General features: G+C 36.2%; 1 protein-coding gene across 1 annotated transcript in view; it reads right to left on the reverse strand.

Annotated features, from left to right (window-relative positions):
* gbe1b (glucan (1,4-alpha-), branching enzyme 1b) overlaps nucleotides 1-24,766 on the reverse strand; it is a 200,863-nt gene that overhangs the window by 81,121 nt on the left and 94,976 nt on the right. Inside the window, exons 8-10 of the mRNA XM_016238020.1 lie at nucleotides 17,782-17,897; nucleotides 17,120-17,247; nucleotides 9,860-9,958 (exon numbers count right to left, since the gene is read on the reverse strand). Of these exons, the coding sequence (XP_016093506.1) occupies nucleotides 9,860-9,958; nucleotides 17,120-17,247; nucleotides 17,782-17,897 (343 nt within the window). The remainder of the gene's footprint in view (nucleotides 1-9,859; nucleotides 9,959-17,119; nucleotides 17,248-17,781; nucleotides 17,898-24,766) is intronic.

Raw genomic sequence — 24,766 nt, forward strand, 5'->3', positions numbered from 1 at the left:
TTTAGTGCCATGACAGTTGTAGTTTAAGACAATCTAAGTGTGTTTTGAGGTAAGGAGAAAATTGTGAGGATCATTTACATTTAGGGCTTTACATAACCCCAAAATAAAATTTGTGATCGACCAATATGGGCTTTTTAAAGGCTGATTCTATCACTGTTACATACTGTCCCTTCAATGGTGAATTTGTAATGACACAAAGACAGTATGTTAAGCTTTATTGTCTCAGATGGAAGTAATATACCTTATTATGAATTATGAGTCAGGAGGCATGCTTAATTGTTATTTTTTGATATTTCAATACTTTGAATGCAATTAATAGACAGCCCTAAAAATAGAGTCTGCTTTAGACTCTTAAGTCAATGGAGTACCATTAACCAAATGAGGACGAGTCCCAAAATGCAGCATGCTGGGAAATGCAACCCTTAATGACTGTAAGGTGCAGAGGGCCAGATGGGAAACGCTTCTTCTCTGTTTATCTCCTGGCAATACATACCACACAGCTTCCCCTCAATTATCATCTGACAGTTTAATTTCGGTCTGATTGTAGATCCTATCGGTCTCTCCTTTGAGTGAGAACTCTCTCGTGACCCCATCTTATTGATGAAGGAGTGGCTTCGTAAGAAGCATTTCAAGGTCCTGGAGTGGCCTAGCCAGTCTCCAGATCTCAACCCCATAGAAAATCTTTGGAGGGAGTTGAAAATCCGTGTTGCCCAGCGACAGCCCCAAAACATTACTGCTCTAGAGCAGATCTGCATGGAGGAATGGGCCAAAATACCAGCAACAGTGTGTGAAAACCTTGTGAAGACTTACAGAAAACATTTGACCTCTGTCATTGCCAACAAAGGATATATAACAAAGTATTGAGATGAAATGTTGTTATTGACCAAATACTTATTTTCCAACATAATTTGCAAATAAATTCTTTAAAAATATATATACACTGTGTTCCAAATTATTATGCAAGTGACATATCAATAGGATTTCAGTTCAATAAACCAGAGGTCCACAACCACCAGAGGTCGTGACCCACTACTGGGCCGTGGAAGAATTGCTACCGGATCGCAAGAACATTCTGGGAAAAATGTGTATAGATATGACACTCTGTTATTTATTTATGTTAATGATTGTTCTAATTATTCTGTATTTTCTTTGTATGCGATTGATATGGAGTAGCAATTTGACAATTTCATGTTAAATAAGTAAATGAAAGATTGCTCTGATCTGTCACATATTAGGAGTTAAATGGATCGCAGTTGATACGTAATACGGATGAGACTCTACCGTTCGGCACACACGTGATTCGCAGATTAATTTGGCAATGTACACGTACAAGCAATTTTAAACCACAAGAAGAAGAAACGAAAGAGAGCTCAATTCGTTACTCATGCGCTGTTCTCGCACACAATCAAAGAGCGCAAAACAGACATGTTTCAGACAGCGCGGAAATACCGAGCTGCGTATACAAACCATAAATATTTTTTTCTTGTTTATCCGAAAAATAGTCCGATCTGTGGCTTAAAAAAAACCCCACAATGTAGTGCGTTGAGCCATATACAGTGGGGCAAAAAAGTATTTAGTCAGCCACCAATTGTGCAAGTTCTCCCACTTAAAAAGATGAGAGAGGCCTGTAATTTTCATCATAGGTATACCTCAACTATGAGAGACAAAATGAGAAAAGAAAATCCAGAAAATCACATTGTAGGATTTTTAAAGAATTAATTGGTAAATTCCTCGGTAAAATAAGTATTTGGTCACCTACAAACAAGCAAGATTTCTGGCTCTCACAGACCTGTAACTTCTTCTTTAAGAGGCTCCTCTGTCCTCCACTGGTTACCTGTATTAATGGCATCTGTTTGAACTTGTTATCAGTATAAAAGACACCTGTCCACAACCTCAAACAGTCACACTCCAAACTCCACCATGGCCAAGACCAAAGAGCTGTCAAAGGACACCAGAAACAAAATTGTAGACCTGCACCAGGCTGGGAAGACTGAATCTGCAATAGGTTAGCAGCTTGGTGTGAAGAAATCAACTGTGGGAGCAATTATTAGAAAATGGAAGACATACAAGACCACTGATAATCTCCCTCGATCTGGGCTCTACGCAAGATCTCACCCCGTGGGGTCAAAATTATAATTCTATATAATAGCCTAATACAGTGGGGGAAAAAAGTATTTAGTCAGCCACCAATTGTGCAAGTTCTCCCACTTAAAAAGATGAGAGAGGCCTGTAATTTTCATCATACCTCAACTATGAGGGACAAAATGAGAAAAAAAATCCAGAAAATCACATTGTAGGATTTTTAAAGAATTAATTGGTAAATTCCTCGGGAAAATAAGTATTTGGTCACCTACAAACAAGCAAGATTTCTGGCCCTCACAGACCAATTGGTGGCTGACTAAATACTTTTTTTCCCCACTGTATATATATATTAGGTCCGCGGAAATATTTTCCAAATGTAACCGGTCCGTGGTGTAAAAAAAGACTGGAGACCCCTTCAATAAACAGTCAGATTTTTGTTTGTGTTGTTAGATAACTGGTATCAATCTCAAGACAGGTTTGTTCAATAGTTTGCCAGGTCTTCTTAGGTAAATGGAAACCCTACTTAAAGAGGTTGTTCCACATTATTAAGCAAGTCACAGTTCTCATGAAATATGGTGAGGAATAAATATCTTTCTGAAGATGAAAAGTATGAAACAATGCAATGTCTTGCAAAAGGCATCACAACAAACAATATTTTGTGAAAAACAAATAGAGATTATTGAACTGTCAAAAGATTTGTGAGTGACTCAGAGCACCGAAGATCTTGGTCAGATAAAGATTTGTTAAGGAAAGTTTCTGTCAAACAAATGAACTCTGTTGTAATGGCAGCTGTAAAAAAGCCACTGCTGAGCAGCAAACAGGTGTTTGAAGCTACCGGAGTCTCAAGATCCTCTCCATGCAGACTGACAGTTATGTATAAAGCTGCATTACAGTCACTGCTAACCAAACCTCACAAAGAGAAACCTGCACAGAAGAGAAACCCCACAAAGAGAAACCCCCTGCACAAAAAAGGGGTTACGGTGAATTCGCAAAACTTTGAGCATTAGTATATCTTTTTTTCATTTTAATAGTACATCCACATAATCAACTTGTGTTAACATGATTTTATCATTTAATAATTTATAACTTATGCATTTAGCAGACGCTTTTATCCAAAGCGACTTACAGTGCATTCAGGCTATGCATTTTTTACCAGTATGTGTGTTCCCTGGGAATCGAACCCACGACCTTATGCGCTGCTAACGCAATGCTCTACCACTGAGTCACAGGAACTAAAATTTGTAATTTTAGTGTGACAAATTTACTTTCTAACTAATTATGTGCAAAGTTATACACAATTTTGCAACCGTTGCCATGACAAAAATGTAAATGAACCCAACAACTGTACCGATGATGGTTTAAACCATTTATAGCTCAAATAATACAGTAGAGTTAATGCAAGTCTTTCTAAATTTAGAAGCTTGACATTTTTGCTTAGAAATCCTCCAAGAATCAGCTCCATTCATTTCCAAGTTCCTCACCGCAACCTTGATTTCTGCTTTTTTGTGTGTGCGTTTCATGGAATGACCTGAGGGTTAGTAAATATTGATGAATAATGTAGAATTTAAATTTTTAGGTGAACTCCCTCTTTAATGGACTATTATATCAGAGCAAACCACTTGAAATGGAGAGCTCCGCAGACAGAGGTGACTTCAGACCAGTCGTAAGTTAATTTGTATGTTTAGCTGGGAAACAGGGCCGAAGTTCGGTCTCTCGCTGTTCTCGGGCAGCATGTGAGGCATTCTTCACTAGCTCTAATTGTTTCCATTACATTTCAATTTGTTGGACTCGGACATAAGGGCACTGGCTAAATTAGAGGGCTTTTGTTATGCTATCCATTGGAAGTGACAGCGTTTTGGAGTGGTAATCAGATAGAATCAGGCAAACTTGTGCTGCAAGCCTTATCTGCTTCTCTTATTAGGAGATCTTAATTTCTCCAAGGCTCTCGGATGTAGTCGGGTTGCCAGTGTGGGCTTAGAGGTCGGATTAATCAGACAGGTTGGGTGACGTTAAAAGCAGGGCTGGGATGCATGTTTCTGCAGGCAGTGCTGCCCCACTGGAATAACAACTAAAACTTGTACTCTTTTAAGGTGATCTCACAAAACCTGGCGAGGAGTAGTCCAGGTCATATTTCACTCCTAAAGAATATATACTATGCTTAAAAAAAATATATATATATTTTTACAACCAATAAGACTTTCACTGTTGCATTATTTATATGATTTTTTATATATATATATATACAGATGCAGATAAATCGCCTTTGATTATGAATGTGATATTGCGTAGCTTGTAAGTGATCGATGGCTCTGTGTATTAAATGCCGCTCCAACTGAAAGCACGTGATGGAGATTTACTACTAATCACAGAACTGCCTTTACTGATGAGATGCACATGACAATCACTTGCAATTTATCGTGCAGCCCTAACAAAATTCATAATTTTGATGGCATTGATGAACCTGTGGTGGTTTCTGCGGTGGGGAAGAAACGTAAGCTATTAATAAGACTAGTATTGACCAAGTTCAGAGGCTGTCATATGTGAATCAACTTACTTTGTTGTGTATTTTCAACAGTTTCAATATGAAAAATAACTTTTATATTGATTCAATGGATTTATTGCATTTTGGGAAAAAAATTATCAGTTTTTATAATACATCTTTGAAAATTAAAATCTGGATTAGAATTTTTAATGTTATTATAACCTAAAGATGCTATGTGAAAGTTTGAAACAGAAAATAGTGGTTTTCATCTTGCCACTTTCTTGTTAAAGAAAACATTTTTATTCAAATTAATCAAAATGGATTTATAGCTGTCCCGCTACGGTGGAATGAAACGCACGAGGAAGATGATGAGCAATGCAAATAGTCTTTAATAAATCCACACAAGGGTAAATCCAGGACAGAACAGGCAGGAGACACACGTAGGGACATAGACCGGACGAAGGAACACAGGACTGAACACAACTATATACTTTAGAAAATGAATATAATTAACGACACACACCTGAACTAAATGACACAATCAAACATGAGGGAAAAATGGGTCACACAGAGCACATGACGGATGAAGACAACAAAACAGTTCAAAGGGCTGTGACAGTTCGCCCCCCTCCCGGAAGGCGCGATCTCGAGCCACAGGAACAACAAAGTGAGGGACGGAGGGGGACTTAGGAGGAGGACACAAGGAGTGGAAAAGGGATGGTGACAGGAGATGGCAAAGGGCTGGCAGGAAGGCAGGCAGACAAGACAGGTGGAAGCACCGGCAGAGGACGGACACCCGGGAGGAGGACAACCAACAATGTCCAGGGTGGAGATGACAAAGGGAGACGCCAGGCGGGACCCAGGCCGCAGCCATGAAGGTGACCCACGGTGAAGCTGACAGAGGGAGGAGCCACGGTGGAGGAAGGGCTGAAGGCTCCAGGGGGTCGACTGATGGAGGCGGATCAGGTGGTGGTGGAGCCCGAGGCGGAGACAGAGAGTTGAAGAGCCAGGGCGACGGGGAGGATCCGGATGGCCAAGGAAGAGCAGATGGCTCCAGCAACCGAGGCTGGGATCCGGAAGGCCACGGTAGAGTCGAAGCGACAGAGGACCAAGTTGGAGCTGGAGGGAAGTAGGAGCCTGACAGAGCCAGAGGGACAAATGGACGAGGGAGCCCGGCGGAGCTGGTGGACTGATGGACCATGGCGGAGAGGAGGGAGCTAGGAGCCATGGTGGAGCCGAGGCAGAGTCCGGGACTCAGAGGCTGGAGGTGGAGACAAGGGATCCTTCAGCCACGACGCCGATGGAGACTGGCAGACCCGGGGCGATCCCACCTCACAGATGGTGGACTGAGGGTGAGCTGAGGGTCTGCCAGGAGACAGTGGAGGCGATGGTGAGGACTGATACAGAGGAGGTGGGGGCGGAAGTTCAGAATGAGGATTTGACACAGTTTGTGCTGCCCACACACACACCATAAGGACACTTCCAGCACCGTGAGCTCCAGCGACAGGGGAACGACCACCATGGTCGTTATAGTACAGGCAGATAGTTCAGGGCAGACAAAATATTTCCAGACTGACAGACAGTTCAAGGCAGACAGTTCAAATACTCTCTTCTTTTTAACTTTTTATTCATCAAAGAATCCTGAAAAAAGGTATCACAGGTTCCAAAAAAATATCAAGCAGCACAACAGTTTCCAGCACTGATAATATATCAGCATATTAGAATGATTTCTGAAGGATCATGTGACATTGAAGACTGGAGTAATGAGGCTGGAAATTCAGCTTTGCATCACAGGAATAAATTAGATTTTAATGTATATTAAAATAGAAAAACTTTATTTTATATCATAACAATATTTCACAACATTAAATTTTTTCCTGTATTTCTGGATCAAATAAATGCAGCCTTGATGAGCATAAAACACATTAAAAATCATTCTGGTGTGTGTGTGTGTGTGTGTGTGTATATATACTGTATATATATATATATATATATATATACACACACACATACATACATTGTATCATAGCATTTATAATATTAATAATATGTTAAAATATTAAAATAATGAATGGTAATATTAAATATTAATACAACTATTTTCTCATTATAGTAAAAAGGTATCCACACATACACTGTAATAGGCAATTTTGTGTTGCATATACTTATTCATTTGCACTAAATGCTATATACATATTCATATTAATATACATATATAAGTAATAAACATAAAAATAAATGATAAGAAATATATAATTTCATTTATGATTGTTTATTTATTATATGTGCATATGTATTTAATTAAAAATTATATATTTACTTATTTTAATATGACCTCACAAAACCTGTGAAGGAAAGGAGGAGTACAGGTCATATTTTACAAACAAACAAGCAAATAAAATTATACTATGCTTAAAATAGTGTATTTTTACATATATTACCTATATATGACAATAAAGTACATAATTCTCAGAAACATGACGCAAACACGCTTTTGTTTGTGTATATTATTAAAGATTGTGGGTATATAAGCATATAAATTTCCCATTAAATGAACAACAAACAACAACAACCACAACCACCACCACAATAATAATAACAACAATACTACTACTTTCTAATAATAATTGTTATTGTTATTATTATTTTTGTTGTTTATTTTTATTATTATTATTATTATTACTCATAATGACAATCATTAACAATCATTTATTAATATCAGTTATTACAGTATTTCTTCTTCTCCTTTTTTTTAATTGAGGTACAGTATGAACCATGTTGGTTCTTGTCTTCGTGAGATTCAGCGCATCTAGAATATTGTTGTTGTTTTTTGACAGACCTCAGAGCAGGGGACCATCTCAAACTTCCCTGTCAAAAATCTATTGGCTCATATACATAGATACGAGTCACACGCTCTTCTGCGCACATCTCTGTGCGCTCCTTTCTTTTCTTCACACAAACTCCAAGTAATCCGAGAGCCCTCAAAGTGCAGCCTCATCTGTACCCAAACGCAGAACGAAATCGATAGCGGTGTCGGATGAAAAGCCCCAAATAAATACTGCATGCTGGGCAACATTGTATGAAAAAAGCAAATGTAAAAAAAAAAGCAGCAAGCAGCAGCCTTTATGCCATTCCAAACACTGATCCAGATTCAGTGAAGTGGACACCTTTGTGCACAAAGAGTGCAGCACTGAATCAGTCTGCTGGAGCGGAGCCGCAGAGGGTCATCCGGGCCAAAGAGAATGCTGCTGGTCTGGTAAAAAGCCCTGTATTCTGGCTAGCCTTGTTTAGCAATGCAAGGCGATTCTCCATGGAGGCTGTGCGCTCAGCACCAACAGTCACCCCTGCAATGTACAGGGCACACACGCTTCTTTTTTTTTTTTTTTGCTTTTACTGTATAAGACTGTCTAGGTAGACAGGAATGCAGACAGGAAAGTTACAAAATACAAGAGAAAAAGAACCTTGTAGGAACTGGATGTTTCAATGAACAAAAATAAATTAAAACAATCTTCATATAACTTTATGATCTTACATGGAGCAGTGGACAACTATGTGAATAATGTCATAATGTCAATGTGACCTATTATTTTCCCCCAAGAGTAAATTGTAATTTATATCTCAATATGATCTTAGATGTATCTAATAAAAAACTACACCGTGACACTGTTTTGATTTCATATAAGTAACTATGTCACTGTTTTACAAAAACAAACATACATGCATATATTTGTTCAAAATTTGGGTGTCAGGAAGATTTATATATATAAAAAAAAATAATAATACTTTTATTCAGCAAGGACACATTAAATTAATCAAAGTGACAGTAAAGACATTTATAATGTTACAAAAAGGTTACATTTAAAACAAATGCTGTTCTTCTGAACTTTCTATTCAAATGGTCTTGGGAAAAAATATCATGGTTTCTACAAAAAATATTATACAGCACTGTTTTTAACATAATAATAAATATTTCTTAAACAGCAAATCAGCATTTTTTAATAATTTCGAAAGGATCACGTGGCACTGAAGACTGGAGTACTGATGCTGAAAATTCAGCTTTAAAATCACAATTATAAATTCCATTTTAAAATGTATAAAATAGAAAACAGATATTTTATATTGTAATAATATTTCACAACATTACTGTATTTTTAATCAAATAAATGCAGTTTTGTAAGCATGAGAGACTATCAAAAACATTTTTTAAATCTTATCGACTTTTGAATGACAGTGTAACTACTTAAAATATTTAATAATCTAATTGTCACTATTATTTAAAGTAAAGCTATTTAAAATAAGCTTTAAGTCATAAGTCCTTGTGGAAATGTCACTTAAATTGTAAATTTCTACTGATATACAAGACTGAGATATTAAGATAAATAAATATTTGAATAATTTAAAAGGATCTTCTCATCTCAAACAATTCTGAATTATGAATGAAATTTAAATTAGTTTCTAATTACTTCAGATGATACAGAATTTTCAATAAATTTTCAAAAACTAGCAGAAAAACTTCCAATTATTACATCTGGCTAAACCCATCGAGGGGTCAAAGTGGTTAACTGACAGAAGAAATTACTAAAATACAGATTTCAAACTGATAGTTTGCAACTGCGGCTCTCTGATCAGTCAGATAGATGTGCTTTGCCTTGCGCTGCTGCCAAGAAAATAAAAGAATCCCAAAATCTCCATATATATATATATATATATATATATATATGCATAATGAGAAGACCTTCATTAATATGCATACCGACAGAAACAGCACAGAACAAAGGAATGCTTTAGATCAACTCACAGAAGAAACCCTAATTATGAAAAATGATTGAAGAATTGCCCATAATTATACTCTTAATTATGCACACTCACAGAAAAAAAAGAAAAACATTACAGAGAGTATTGAACGCATCCTAGTTTCCAAGAGCATGACACTATTAATATACATCTGGCCGGAAAAATTGAGATACGCCCTATTTATCTGATCCGCCGGTTGTCAGACTAGATTTAGAGCACGTTCTGGATACTGAATCTTCAAATCTAATTCCCCCGAGAAAAAGATAGAAACACGTTTCGCTTCGGAATTACAAGCAGGACAAGTGCGTGATGAATGAGTCACTTAGCATGATATGGCTCAAACAAACTGGCACCATCCGGAGGGAATATATTGGAATGTGAGTAAAGTGCAGTAAGTTGTCGGTTACACTTACAGTAGGACTGTACAGTAGTTGCATGTATGTTGAATATCATCGAGCTATTCTCTTTTATGTTGTTCCACTTCATATTAGAAAAACTCACTTGAATCCATTTGTCGGGAATAGCCATAGCCAGGCGATAGTCGAAACCCAGACCTCCTTCTTGGACTGGACGGCAAAGGGTGGGCATACCGGACACATCCTTAAAAAAAGAAAGAATTTCTTAAAAACACAACAATATGTAGAGGTTAGATTTACAGTACTGTTAAAGGAATAGTTCACCCCAAAACGAAAATTTGCTCTCTCAGGTTATCCAAGATGATGAGTTTGTTTCTTCATTAGAACAGATTTGGAAAAATTCAGCATTACATCACTTGCTCATCAGCTGTTTGTGGACCCTCATTCTGACGGCACCCATTCACTGCAGAGGATCCATTGGTGAGCAAGTGATGTAATGCTAAATTTCTCCAAATCTGTTCCGATAAAGAAAACAACAACTCTTGGATGGCCTGAGGGTGAGTACATTTTCAACCAATTTTAATTTTTGGGTGAACTACTCCTTTAAAGCAGGGGTCCTCAAATAGCGGACTGCGATCCGGTTCCGGACCCCGGCTTGGTTCCATCCAGACCATGAAACATAATGCCAACGGTAGCACCATTTTACCATTTCTACAGTTTAAATTCAGCAGTGTATCAAAACAATAGAGCCATGCACACCACAAGCATTCAGGGTCATTTATAGTAATGATCTTTCTCCGTTATATCTTCTAATATTTTTATCTAGAGCCAAACACGCTTCATTCAAGCCCATTCTGCCCTGTGTGCACTGCTACTCCCCCCTGTTGAAGACAGGAGGTGCTACAAGAGCTGCAGATGACATGGTTATTTTAACAGTAACAGAAACATGGCAACAACTCTTGGATGGCCTGAGGGTGAGTACATTTTCAACCAATTTCAATTTTTGGGTGAACTACTCCTTTAAAGCAGGGGTCCTCAAATAGCGGACTGCGATCCGGTTCCGGACCCCGGCTTGGTTCCATCCAGACCATGAAACATAATGCCAACAGTAGCACCATTTTACCATTTCTACAGTTTAAATTCAGCAGTGTATCAAAACAATAGAGCCATGCACACCACAAGCATTCAGGGTCATTTATAGTAATGATCTTTCTCCGTTATATCTTCTAATATTTTTATCTAGAGCCAAACACGCTTCATTCAAGCCCATTCTGCCCTGTGTGCACTGCTACTCCCCCCTGTTGAAGACAGGAGGTGCTACAAGAGCTGCAGATGACATGGTTATTTTAACAGTAACAGAAACATGGTGAACAGGAAAATAGATTGATATTTTTCACTTATACCATGGCGATAGCGGAAAGCTTATAGCATTTTATAGTATTAGTTTAATCGCTGAACATGCACAGCGATTAACACTTTTGGCAGAGATCTAATGTCCTTGCGCTAAGGCCTTTGCACACCGAGTCAGAATTTTTCGTCCGAAATTTTCACACGTTGAAAAATAAATACGACCTCACATTGTGTCAATCACGTTTACACACTGCCTCCGAAACTCTCATCAGTCATAAAAAAAATTTGGACTAGGTTCGTTTTTCTGTGTTTTCGCATCCGTAGCAAGCATTTTGATAGGAAAGGATGACGAATACGCAAAAAACCCGGAAAAACGCATAAGAAAATTTCGGACTCAGTGTGCAAGGACATTTATTCAGACTTTGGGCGGCACATTAATGTTGATTGACTTGTGCCAGCGCAAACAGTCTTGAGACGTTAAAATAGTACTGTCAAGATTTACTAAAGACATGCAGTGAAGAATTAGCACTGAAAAGGCGTGGACACAATTATTTTTGCGCCTGACCTTATTGAATACGCATTTGTAGAAGTTTCCCTTTCAGATGCAACATTTATGGGAGGAGAGTATTAAAATGAATCACGCAATGCGATTTACTAACGTTTGCACTCTTCAAATTACTGGTATTTGCGCCATTCTTTAACCCCCCCCCCCCCCAAAAAAAAGCATGTCTCAAAGCACACACACAGAGAGAGATTTTGGAAACATCAAATCAATGAGTGACCCCAACTCTTACCATTTTAAAGCCCTTAAAAACCATGAAGTGAACCCTGAAAAAAGTCCCGATTCAGATGGTCCTGAAGCTGCAAAAACAAACTAACATGACTAACAACAGTCAGCATCAAGACACTGAAATATTCATAAAATTCTGCCCAACCAAATTATAAATACACAAAAAGAAAATTATCTAAACTATTGGAATGAAACTACAGAAAAACAAAGTAAACTTGAATGTTATTTGGCCCTAAAAACAGATTACACAACTGCAGAATATCTGAGTACAGTGAAAGACTATAAATTAAGAAGACAAATTACGAGGTACAGACTGAGCAATCATACTCTGAGCAGACAGAGCAACACTTCCTCACCAGCTGCCCTAACTATCAATTAGAAAGAATTTTTTTATCCAAAATTTGAAATACTTTGCCCTGACTTCAAAATGTTAAACAAGAAAACACAACTTCAATATTTATTAGGTGAAAAACAAGATTGTATCTTACTAGCAGCAAGATACATTGATGCCTGTCACAAAAAGAGGGAGGAGTCAATAAATCAGTGATGCGCCCACAAACACTAAATTTTAAATATTATAACTAGAATTGAAATTTTAAAATATAATTCTAGAATTGATTTGTTCTACTTTATTTAATTATATATATATTGTAGCGAATCAGCTCATGGGAAATATGAATAATTAACCATAACTAGTTATAATTAACTATTCATATTTTAGATCCACTGTAGATATTTAGCTGACCACTCAGGGTCAACCGTCTTGTCAATTCTAAGAACGTTAATTTCCTGGTTAAAGGAAATAACTTTCTTACTGTACAATTCTATAAGTTTGTAACATAAATCTGCATGATTATTGACTGTGATATCAGCATTGGTTACCATGGAACCAGAGGCCTGTTCTGCCTTTCTGAGGTGTTAGGTGCATTTCGGGGGAAGGGTCCATAGACCCTCGTAATTGGCCATTTGGTTAGGTGATGGGGAGTTCGATATTATTTGTTAAATATAACAAAAAGTTGTGTGTCTGATTGGTCCAAATGCTACAATATATATATATATATACACATGCATGTATTTATTTATTCATTTATTTAATTACTATTATTATTATTTTTTAATACATATCTGTTCTAGATTCAATGTAAACACTATGCTTTGGCCAATAAAGCACATATTGACTTGAATTGAATTGAGAGAGAGAGATAGAGGTTGGAGATTGCACTGCACACACAGAGAAACATTCAGGACCACAGAAAATATTTGTCAACGCTGATCACTACTTTGTAGCTAGATACTAGATCGCTACATTATATTTCTTATCAACGAGATGGTAAAATAACTGTTTTTGAAGTAATTAAAAACAGCTTCACTGTTTGTAGAGAGAGGCGCAGAGACAGGTAATTCACACACGCAACTGTCACCTCTCTCACATGATTGATCGATAATTAATTCAAATAAATGCTTTAATACATTTAAATAAATTAGGCCTTAATAATTTTCATTTTTACCCTTACAAATAGTGCGCTGCAAACATCATTAACAGCTTTAACTCGTCAATGCTGGCAAATGACTATTATGACCAGTACTATTCTCATCCACGTGGCCTTCTGCCATACATAGGAATTTAAATGTAAAAATAATAATAACCTGATAAAACATCTGATCTACATTTTAATATTCACATGCAGTTGGGCTCAACTGATAAAATGGTTTAATTTGTTTGTAAAAAAAAAATAAAAATAATAATCTCAGTCACTACTGCTTTGGCTTTCAAGGCCAATATCCTCATCTTTGATGACTATTTTGATTTTTTTTCCTTTCTCTTTTACAAAGTAGTACAGCTGCCCAGATTGAAATTCATAACTACTCCAAAAAAGTACTGTCCCGACTTCCACTGGGAAGGAAATATCAAGACTGGACCTTTTGGAAAGTCTGTCAAGCTCAAAATGGCAAAAAGTTAAATTTTCTTCTGAAGCCATATGAAACTTACATGCACATGGTAATTTTAGCTCCCTAAAACATTTTACAGACACAAACACACACACACACACACACTTATATAAAAGGAGTGGAACTTGTAATGTCTACTGTAATGAGAAATTCAAATGTAATGATGACTCCAGTCATATCTGGCCTTAATAAAAGTTAATTTATTTATATTCACAGAGTGGGTCGCCTCATGGGGGCCGACATGTTGGGATCACATGACCAGCCAAATGTGTTATTGCTGACAAAATCAAAAAAACTCATCAATTTTGCCACTAATTTTGTTGACTAGATTAGCAGTGGTCTCCAGCCATGCTAGTCTTTTCTGCAGGGTATCACACAATATGCAGCGCTGTGCAAAATTGAATTAACCACTGAATACAAAAAGTAGCTGTGGTCCTAGTTTTTGTTATATTTGTAGTCTCTTTTTATGCTATTTAATTGTTTCCTGCAATGTAAGCAAACTTAAGCATTCACAGTCCAGCTCTATCAATGGAGCTCATAAAAGAGAATTAGATGATATCTCTGGTGGGCGCTGTCCACTAATTACAAAACACTGAACAAAGTAAGTAAAAAGTAAGTGGTCTCATTAATCATGGCTTTAGACAGAGCCACTGAGTGCTAATTTAATGCACTGTGTCCCGTTGACTCGGAAGGTTAATTCTGTCTTTGTGGAGTTGGGATACAGTGTCGCTGTTGACAAGATTAAGGTTATCGAGCCATGACTAAAGGTATTATGGTCATTTCGGATGATCCATATTCTGAAGAGACTAGCCAGTACAGAAAGAGAGACACCTTTTTACTAAAAGGAACAATTCACCCAAAAATGTACACGCCACAATTTCAAATACAGAGTTCTGGCATGAAACTCTAGATGGCGCAGTCCGATAGGTCTAACTCAATCTGACCTAATGACATCATTATCACATGGCACAGCTGATTGGTTCTCTCCTGTATCGGCAGCCAATGAGCTCACTGATCAACATTCAAATATATGACTAGTGCTTTCCATAGGAGTTGCAGCTTGCTTCAGAAACCCTCCACCTTCCCCAGCTCCACCTGTATAGATCTGCTACGAGGTTATTCATGTATGCTATATGGGGGTAATTTCATGTATGTTATATTTGCAGCAGCAATATTTATTACATGCTCACACCAGCATGTTGTGGATGGCAGTAGAAAGTCTCGGTACTTGCATCAGCAGCGTAGCAGATCTATTCCGCCAAGACCAAATACATTAAAATTGTCAGGTACATTACCATTGCACTAGTATTGTTAACACTTGATATTCCAGAATTGATTATGCACATAAATTATGTCTGGTAGTTAATGGGCACTTTTTTATATCCAATACATTTCCTAGTTTTTTTTTTTATCCAAATTTTAAAGTATGCCAATTTTTTGAAGTAAAAAATGTTGCAAACAAAAATTCACAATTATTTTAAATTTTAATTTAATTATACTTCATGAATGTATATGTTGTTGCCTCTAATGTAATAATAAATATTATTTTAATAGTAATCTATTGATATTAAAATATTGCATGAAAAATACAAATAAATGATTTATACAGGGACTTCAAAACCATTCAAAAGGTTGAGATCAGTAAGGTTTTTTTTCTCCTTTCACTTTTGGAAGAAATAATACTTTTATTCAGCAATGATTCAACTAATCAAAAGTGAAAGTAAAGAATTTATAAAAACTTTATACAGTTTATTTCAAATAAATGCTAATCTTTTGTACTTTCAAAGATGTAAAATGTAAATGTATCATAGTTTCCACACACGCACAAAAAAATATTAAGCAATATGACTGTTTTCAACATTGATATGAATAAAAACTGTTTCTTGAGCAATATATCAGCATATTAGAATGATTGGTCCCACTTTATATTAAGTGGCCCTAATACCCGTGTACTTACATAGTAACTAGATGTGTACATAGTATGTAACAGTTTAAGTACACATTGGTACATAGTATACACAGCTGTAATGTTTGTGTAACTACACATATGTAACAACCCACTGAATGGTGTGAGTAAATACAAATGTGTAACAGGACATTAGTAACAACACTTTTTGGTAATGAAAGTACAAATGTGTAAGAGGACTAACAGCACTTTTTGGTAAAGAAAGTGTTACACTTTATATTAAGTAAACAATTCCTATGGATTTACCATGTAATTACTCTGATGTTACACAGCAGTGGCCAGTAAGTTAGGCTTTACATATAAATTGTGGTTGGTGTCCAGAATGTTACACTTTATATTAAGTGGACAGTTCCTGAGGAGTTACCATGCAAGTACACTGATATTACAGTGGTGCACTAACTTGAGATCCAACTCCTCCCATTTTACATATCCCTAAACCTACCCATCTCCACCCCCTGGATCCCATTTCAACCCCTAAACCTACCCATCTCCACCCCCTGGATCCCATTTCAACCCCTAAACCTACCCATCTCCACCCCCTGGATCCAATTGTTCCAATTACTCTTATAAATATTGTGGTTACAAAATGTAGTTATATATGTCCTGTTACACATTTGTACTTACACAAACCATTCAGAGGGTTGGTACATGTTTGTAGTTACAGAAATATTACAGCTCTAGATACTATGTACCAATGTGTGCTTACACTGTGGTTAAATACTACGTATACATCTAGTTACTATGTAAGTACACAGGTATTAGGGCCACTTACTTTAAAGTGGGACCGAATGATTTCTGAAGGATCATGTGACACTGAAGACTGGAGTAATGATGCTGAAAATTCAGCTTTACATTATAGGAAAAAATTGCATCATACAAATATATTAAAATGGAAAATGCATTTTAAATTGCAATAATGTTTAATTTGTAATAATGCAAATAAATACAGCCTTGGTGTGCATAAGATCTTTAAAAAAGAAAAAAAAAAGACTTTTGAATGGTAGTGCATGTGTATATGACTAATAGAATAGAATAGAATAGAATAGACTAGAATAGAATATTGTCTTTTTCTCACAAAGCTATTGCATGTTTCGCAAAATTTGAAACAGAGCTCAAGTCTTATGCGGAATTTCTGGAAAACCTGTTTGAAAACAGTCATATTGTTGCAGTATAAGCCATGGCTGATGGGAACTACAACATTAATGTTATATTACTGTCATCTCAAAGCAGCAGAATGAGATCAGGAGCAATTCAGTTCAAGAACTGCTGAGCTAACATTTCAGAAATACACTTCATGCTGCCGAGAGCTTCTACGTTCAGTGCATTTCAGAAAACAATATACAGCTTACCTCTGCAATAGTGATGCAGTCCTGATAGAGGGTGTGCAAAATATGGTTTGCCAACATGAGGTAGAGAAGAGAGTCCTCATCTACATGGAGACCAAAGTATTCAGTATAATCCCCGGAAAATCCTGATCCTGAGCATCAGGGAACATGTAAATGAAATCAGATTCCACCGCTGATGGTTACATTTTAAAAATAAAAATTAATTAGCAATTACACAAAACTCATTTTAAAAAGAGCTACAAAGAAACCAACTCACAATAACCCTTTTTTTGTGAATCTAATGTCATGTTTCATTAAAACAAAGTAGGATTTATTCAAAGCGATCTTTGAAAACCTACCGAAAATCATTAGCAGCATCACTGGAACAAAATTAAAAAGAGAAGAGAAAAATGCCAGGATAACCTTTGCCACACTACTTGTGTAATTCATTTCCTGCTTGAAAGAACTTGTATCACATGCTTTTCCTGCTTAATTCCGTTCATTTATGAGTGTTTTCATAACATGCTCGCAGTCTACTGAAACTGCCCTTGGAACGGTTGCTCTTCCAGTACGCTTTTCTACCTGTTCTACAATAAGAGCTTGTGACATTTACAGGGGAAGAATGTTATTAATGTAGAGTGATTCTAAGTAAAGAACATTACATGCTTAATTTTCCATGGACATACCGATCCCGTGATGATGGTAGAGCATAGACGTCACTCCATCAAACCTGAATCCATCAAATCTGTACTCCTCCATCCACCAGCGCAGGTTTGACAGGAGAAATCGCAACACCTCCCAGCTACACACACACACACACACAAACATAAACAGTTATTATGCTACTCTGACAGGGATATATCTACTATGTGAGTCATTGCTGAAACATTTTGTACTATAGAAATGAATGATAATTCAAATTCTGCGGCTATCTCATAAAATTTTAATTATTTGGAATATGCTAATATACTGCTCAATAACTATTTCTTATTATTACTCAGTGAAACATGTTTCTTCATGAAGTTAATAACATATCACATTATGTTTTGTGTATCATTGACAGTGCTAATGAAAACTTAAAAAAGAAATAAAAAGATGTTGACAACTTATACAAGCTAATATTTTATTACTCATTGTGCATTAATAATACTGAGCTAACAACAACAGCTTAACATAAACGGTTAGCAAAAGCGAGTCGTCAAAAAATTTGATGATTTTAGTCTTTTACGACTAGTCGCACAATGTTCTGGAATGTTCCAGAAAGCACTAGAATATTACAGAATGTTACAAAAACTTCTAGAATGTTCCCATCCTTGCAAAAGCAAAATATATTAAAAAAAAAAACTAAATGAGTACAAAAACATATCTGTACTAAACCAATGTTTCATAATTAATAATAAAAGTTCTAAAATTTAACTGACCTAAATATTTACCAAAATATTGATGCTACATGAAAATAATAGTACAATAATACTTAGCACCACAGAATTAAAGAAGAAACATACAAAAATTAAGTAAAAACATTTTTTTTACATTGTGTTATCAATGATATGCTAATATACTGCTCAATTACTATTTCTTATTATTACTCAGTGAAACATGTTTCTTCATGAAGTTAATAACATATCACATTATGTTCTGTGTATCATTGACAGTGCTAATGAAAACTTAAAAAAGAAATAAAAAGATGTTGACAACTTATACAAGCTAATATTTTATTACTCATTGTGCATTAATAATACTGAGCTAACAACAACAGCTTAACATAAACGGTTAGCAAAAGCGAGTCGTCAAAAAATTTGATGATTTTAGTCTTTTACGACTAGTCGCACAATGTTCTGGAATGTTCCAGAAAGCACTAGAATATTACAGAATGTTACAAAAACTTCTAGAATGTTCCCATCCTTGCAAAAGCAAAATATATTTAAAAAAAAAACTAAATGAGTACAAAAACATATCTGTACTAAACCAATGTTTCATAATTAATAATAAAAGTTCTAAAATTTAACTGACCTAAATATTTACCAAAATATTGATGCTACATGAAAATAATAGTACAATAATACTTAGCACCACAGAATTAAAGAAGAAACATACAAAAATTAAGTAAAAACATTTTTTTTACATTGTGTTATCAATGTTAAAAAACATTTTGCTGCTTAATATTTTTGTGGAATTATTTTATTTATTTTTTTTTCAAGATTTGTTGATTTTTTTCAAAGATAATTTTTTGTAATATTATAAATGTCTTTACGGTTATGCATCTTTGCTGAATAAAACGATTAATTTATATATTTTACTTATATGTCTTACTGACCCCTTACTTTTAAACATACGTTTATTTTATTAAAAATAATAATTTTGATTCGTAACCCAATAGCAAACACCTAGAATGCCCAGGCTGCTGCATGGCAATAGTCCTTAGCATTGTGGCAGTGATTTTTACAAAGGCAAACACAATTAAGAATTTTTGTCATATTCTAGAAAACTGAAAAATCTGCATACAGTATATAATTCATAGCAGATCATTAGTTATTCACATATTTAATTCATATATTTTAATATTAACTTCTGATCTGTTAAGCATGTTTGCTTATGACTCCTGAGTGAACATTATTTTAAAGCAAGGTTCTTCAGCAGGGGTCCGCAACCGTACCCCAGGGGTCCACCAATTATTACTGTTTGATGAAATGTAAATATGCGTTAAACCAAAATACAATATTAAATTAACCTCAGCAAAAGCTTAAAGTTCAGCTAAATGTTTCATTGTACCTCCTGCAATGCATTTGGTATCATGCAGTTTAATGAATCTAAACATCAATAAGGATTAATTTTAATGGCTTTGCAATGCAGCACCATCAAGTACTGTATATAAATACATTAATATGGAAATTAATGCATGTTATTATAAGCCAAGCTTAAAATGCAGTACTCTGATTTATACAATATGTTCTGCTCTGTCTCTCTGCTCATCAAGGGGTATCCCAGTTTTAAATTGTTACTCCTAAAATATCCTAAACTTTTTAATAAGACCATAATTCAGTTTACAATAATCAAAGGAACAGTTCCAGTTACACAGTGACGCTGTGCACCAAACTTTCAGGAAGACCTGAGTTGTGGCTCCAGGTTCTCAGGCATCAGGCAATATAATTAATCCAGCTGACATCATCACATTCTGGGATGTGTTGCTTCCCAGATGGCGAGAACTCAGCGCTGCCTGGAAGTGCAGTAGTACTGCATTCACAGAGTTAGGATTTCACATGATACGGAGTGAAAGAAAACTCCTGATAGTGCAGCGAGCATCGATCACAGCTACGCCCATGATACAGCAGCACACACACTATTTCAGCTTAGAATGTGACTTTTTCCTCTTAATGTGTTTCTCCTAGGAAGGAGATTCTCAAATTTGGAGGCGTCACCAGAATATTCAAATATTATGTCACAAAAAGGGAAATTTGAGTGAGTGACTATAATTCCTGGAATCGTTTGTTTGCATTAAGACTAGAGATGGGAAGATCGAGTTCATTTTCAGAACCCCTTGTTCAGCCATTATTCAGCTCATAACCGACTTATTACCTAATAAAATGTGCATAATTGCAATAAAAAATACAAAAATTCACTCATCTCTTAGCTGATGTTTTTTTATTATTATTATTGAAAAATCCATTCCATTTCAAATGTTCATAAACCAGACAGAGTGTATAAATGATATACGATTTTAGTTTAATATTATGATTTTTTTTATAGAATTTCCTTTTTCATTTTAATTTGAGTTAAAATTTTAGTATTTTTTATTAATAATTTTTATTATTATATTTTTATTTCAGTTTTAGATTTAGTACTTGCACTTGTTTTAGTACAACTTAAAAAATAAGAAATGTTGCCTTTCAATTTCAGTTAACATTTATTCTGTTCCAAGTACGGTTTTAGTTTTAGTTTACAATACTAACTCTGATCCGACACTGCAAATCAATATCAAATTCCAATCCCAATTTTACATAACAGCGAGTTGATACATGTTTTACAGTATGACTAAACATCCAAATCCAGTCATTTCAACAGGAATCTGCAGATCAAGAATTTTGCATGAGGATGAACACATTTTCCCTATTCAGTGGGTTTTTACACAACACCATTTTTTTAATGAAAGCTTTTGTGTTTCTTGGCGATTCATTTACATGCCAATTGCATTTTGGGAGTCTGAAAACGCAAACTTTTAAAAATTGGTTTCAAAGTGCAAGTTTTTTAAAATGTTAATGCTATCATCTCTGTTAAAACTACAAAAACGTAAATTTTGGAAAACGGTGACATCATGTGCATACATTTTAAATGTTCAGTCAATAAGTGAATATGTGCGTATTGTTTCTTTCTTTACAAAGTGACATCGCCAACTACTGGCCTGGCATGCATAATACAGTGTTTTTAGTCGTACTCGCAGATCCATGTGAAAGGAATCGTTTTAATAATACTGTCGCGGAACTTTAAAAAAAAAAACAAAGGAAAAACTTTTCCGTTTTTAGTACAGCGCAGAGGAGAGAGCAAAACAAAACACCGATCTTGAATTAGAAGTACAAAAAACGAGGATTTATAAAGAAAAGTGTCTGAGGATTTCGATATAAGCCAAGAGGAGACTGGTTTTCCTTGGCTTGAAACAAAACTCGGTTCTCGCAAGACTAGCATATTCTCACCGGAGCTTATGCTCTGCCTTCATCCTACGTCATCCACTGGAAGGCCACTCTCTCGTGAACGCGTGTACGACAGTTAGCGGAAGCTAGAGATTACGGTTTATAAAGATTCAAATATGGATATTACTCTTACACAAATGCATCGATTCTCTTCATAAGACCTTTATTAACCCCTCTGAGCCGTGTGGAGCACTTTTTATGATGGATTTATGCACTTTATGAACAGACAGTGTATGTCAGTGATGGTATGTAGGGTCCCAAGAATTTAGGTACTTTAAAAATCCACCACAACCCAAAGAACTGCAAACTCCTGCCTCCAATGGCATTTTAATCTATGCAGATGTTTTCCCCACGTATATTTTTGAAAAGCTGTACCTGCAAGTGTGACTCTCTCTATCCATGTTTGAAACCTAGAAATGAATATCAATGGGCTCTATCTCCTCATCGTGTACCCCAATCAGAATCCTGCGGCATGCAGCTATGAGCATAAATTAACCGTCAGTATGAGAAATTGGAATCAACTCATCCCTAAAGTATGTCTGTATCCTGGTGTTTGGATGATATGTGTAGGCACTTGTGACCAGCCCCCTCCAGCTGAGCATCCTCAACAACTTGGAGTAATGGCCACGTTGCCATAGAAACTTTGTTAAAATGCGAACACGGGGGTCCTCTGGCACCGTGCGAAGCGCACATGGAACAAGGTAAAGCACCTCAACCGTGTGAAGCTGAATTAAAGAGCGCGAAAGAACACCATCATCTCACCTGAGAGTTTTATTAATGCCAAGTGCTTCGATTCACGCTACGGCTTCTTTAATGTTATTGTCAGAAGAAGGACAATATGACACTTATGGTGCAGCCGGTTCTGGCCGGAATGATTCAAGCGGCCCCAACGGAGACGGGCTAGTGCTAATCCTACATCTTAAACTGTATTCGACGGCAGGGATGTGCGAACGAACTCTCTTCAACCTCGATTCGTCTCTTCTAAACTTCTACAACAATGACAAGAGGCCTAGGTAGCAGAAAATGAGAAAATATGGAAATGAACCATCTTTTGACACACACACAGGAACTTGAAGCTATTCAGAATAACTTATGAACCTCCTCACACAAGCAAGTCTGCAGAACTGTGGAGATGTCTGATAACATTAGCGTGGTATAAGGAGCTACAGCCTTCATTTGGAGTCATTCCGTGCTTCGGCTTGATGCATTCAGCGCTGTGCTGATCTAGGCAGCAACATTCATGTATGCTAAATCAAATATATGGATACAAGTCCCTGTCGGCCAGGCGCAAATCCCCCAAAGCTTCTTCCAGGACTGAGCAGTTCGCAATTGGTTCTGCATGAGGAGTGAATCAGCGACAGTGTAGATTGTAGTTTTCCAAGCCACGGGGGAAAACGCTGATGTAGATATCCGTGCCGTTTCATAAAGTTGATAATGGCAAGTTTGCAACTCCGGGTTGCCTCTCCCAATACTAGGGGGCTGTGGTAATCTGATAAGCGTGCGACATGGGCGGTCACGCAGGGCTGTGGGCGATAAATAGATTATACTGTGATCAACACATGACGCAGAGGCCAAACACACAATGTGTTATCGTGGGACTGAGGTAAAGCCATGACAAAGCCATACCTGCACATTAAAGCCAAAAGAATGGCTATTATTCCTTATGGGCAAGTCCTGTCAGGAGTGCGGTGAGTACAAAGCTTTTGTCAGGTGTGATGGTCTGTGATGTTAAAGCAGGGCTACTTGGCTTTGGAAAGCTTACGGGCCACAGAGTCCTTTTAGCCTCAAGGGCCACATTTAATTTTAGTAGCTATTTTGGACACTTTTTTTTAAGGTCCAATTCTCACTGTTAACTAAATCTTAATTGCGACTTAGCCTCAATAAACTCCTAATATGTTGCTTAATAATGGTTAGTAAGGTAGCTTTTAATTGTTGGTATGGGGTAGGATTAAGGGATCTAAAATATGGTCATGCATAATAAAGCATTAATAAGTATTTAATAAACAGCCAGTATGTTTGCAATATGCATGCCAGTTAAGTGAGAATTGGTCCTTAAATAAAGTGCTACCATTGTTTTATATTAATGAAGCAATGAGATTATGTGTGGTTGGTATGTGGTACATTATGAGTTAAATTTCATATTTGGCAACATTTTGGTTAATAGTTTATACATATAATAGTAAATTTAAACATTTTAACCCTCATGTGGTGTTCGGGTCCTTTTTGCTCTGAAAATTTTTTATTTTTCCCGAAAATACTAGTTAATGTTATCGCATTGGACTGAAAATGTGTGACTTTGTTCACAAAGGGTATAACTACTTCTAAAAATGTTTTTCATAATTTTCATACTTTTCTGGGGGAGATTTTTCACCTTGTTACACCCGTGATGTTACAGAGCAAAAAGGACCCAGCCTCAAAAAAATACTTATAAATCACTCATTATGCTATATTATCAACAAAGATTGGATTCAATCTTTTTGTCAACTTATTTTCTTTCATTTAGGACTGGTTTTGTATTTGAATTTGCTTCTGATTAATCATAGGCCTCATTTATCTGAGAGTAGGCACCTCATTTTTTGAGTGAAAAAAGCATTATTTATGAATAATTTTAATAGGTATTGAGGCTTTCATGTTCTCACAAAGCAGACAAAAGTTTACCAATAAATGCTTTAGTACGGAGCCCCTAAAGGGACATGGTTGTGGAAAAAATTCAGATTAAGTGAAAAAATTTGGGGTGGGAGGAAAAAATATTTGTCAGATTTTTTGCCTTCTTTCGCAAAACTTTTGCAGTCCTCCGAGAAACTTTGCGTTCCCTCGCAAAACTTTTGCGTTCTCTCGCAAAGATAAACTTTCAGATAAATGAGGCCTACGATTAATCAGAAGCAAATATAAATACAAAACCAGTCCTAAATGAAAGAAAATAAGTTGACAAAAAGATTGAATCCAATCTTTGGTGATAATATAGCATAATGAGTGATTTATAAGC

This window comes from Sinocyclocheilus grahami, unplaced genomic scaffold (assembly GCF_001515645.1).
Source record: "Sinocyclocheilus grahami isolate Dianchi unplaced genomic scaffold, SAMN03320097.WGS_v1.1 scaffold529.1, whole genome shotgun sequence".
Lineage (NCBI taxonomy): Eukaryota > Metazoa > Chordata > Actinopteri > Cypriniformes > Cyprinidae > Sinocyclocheilus > Sinocyclocheilus grahami.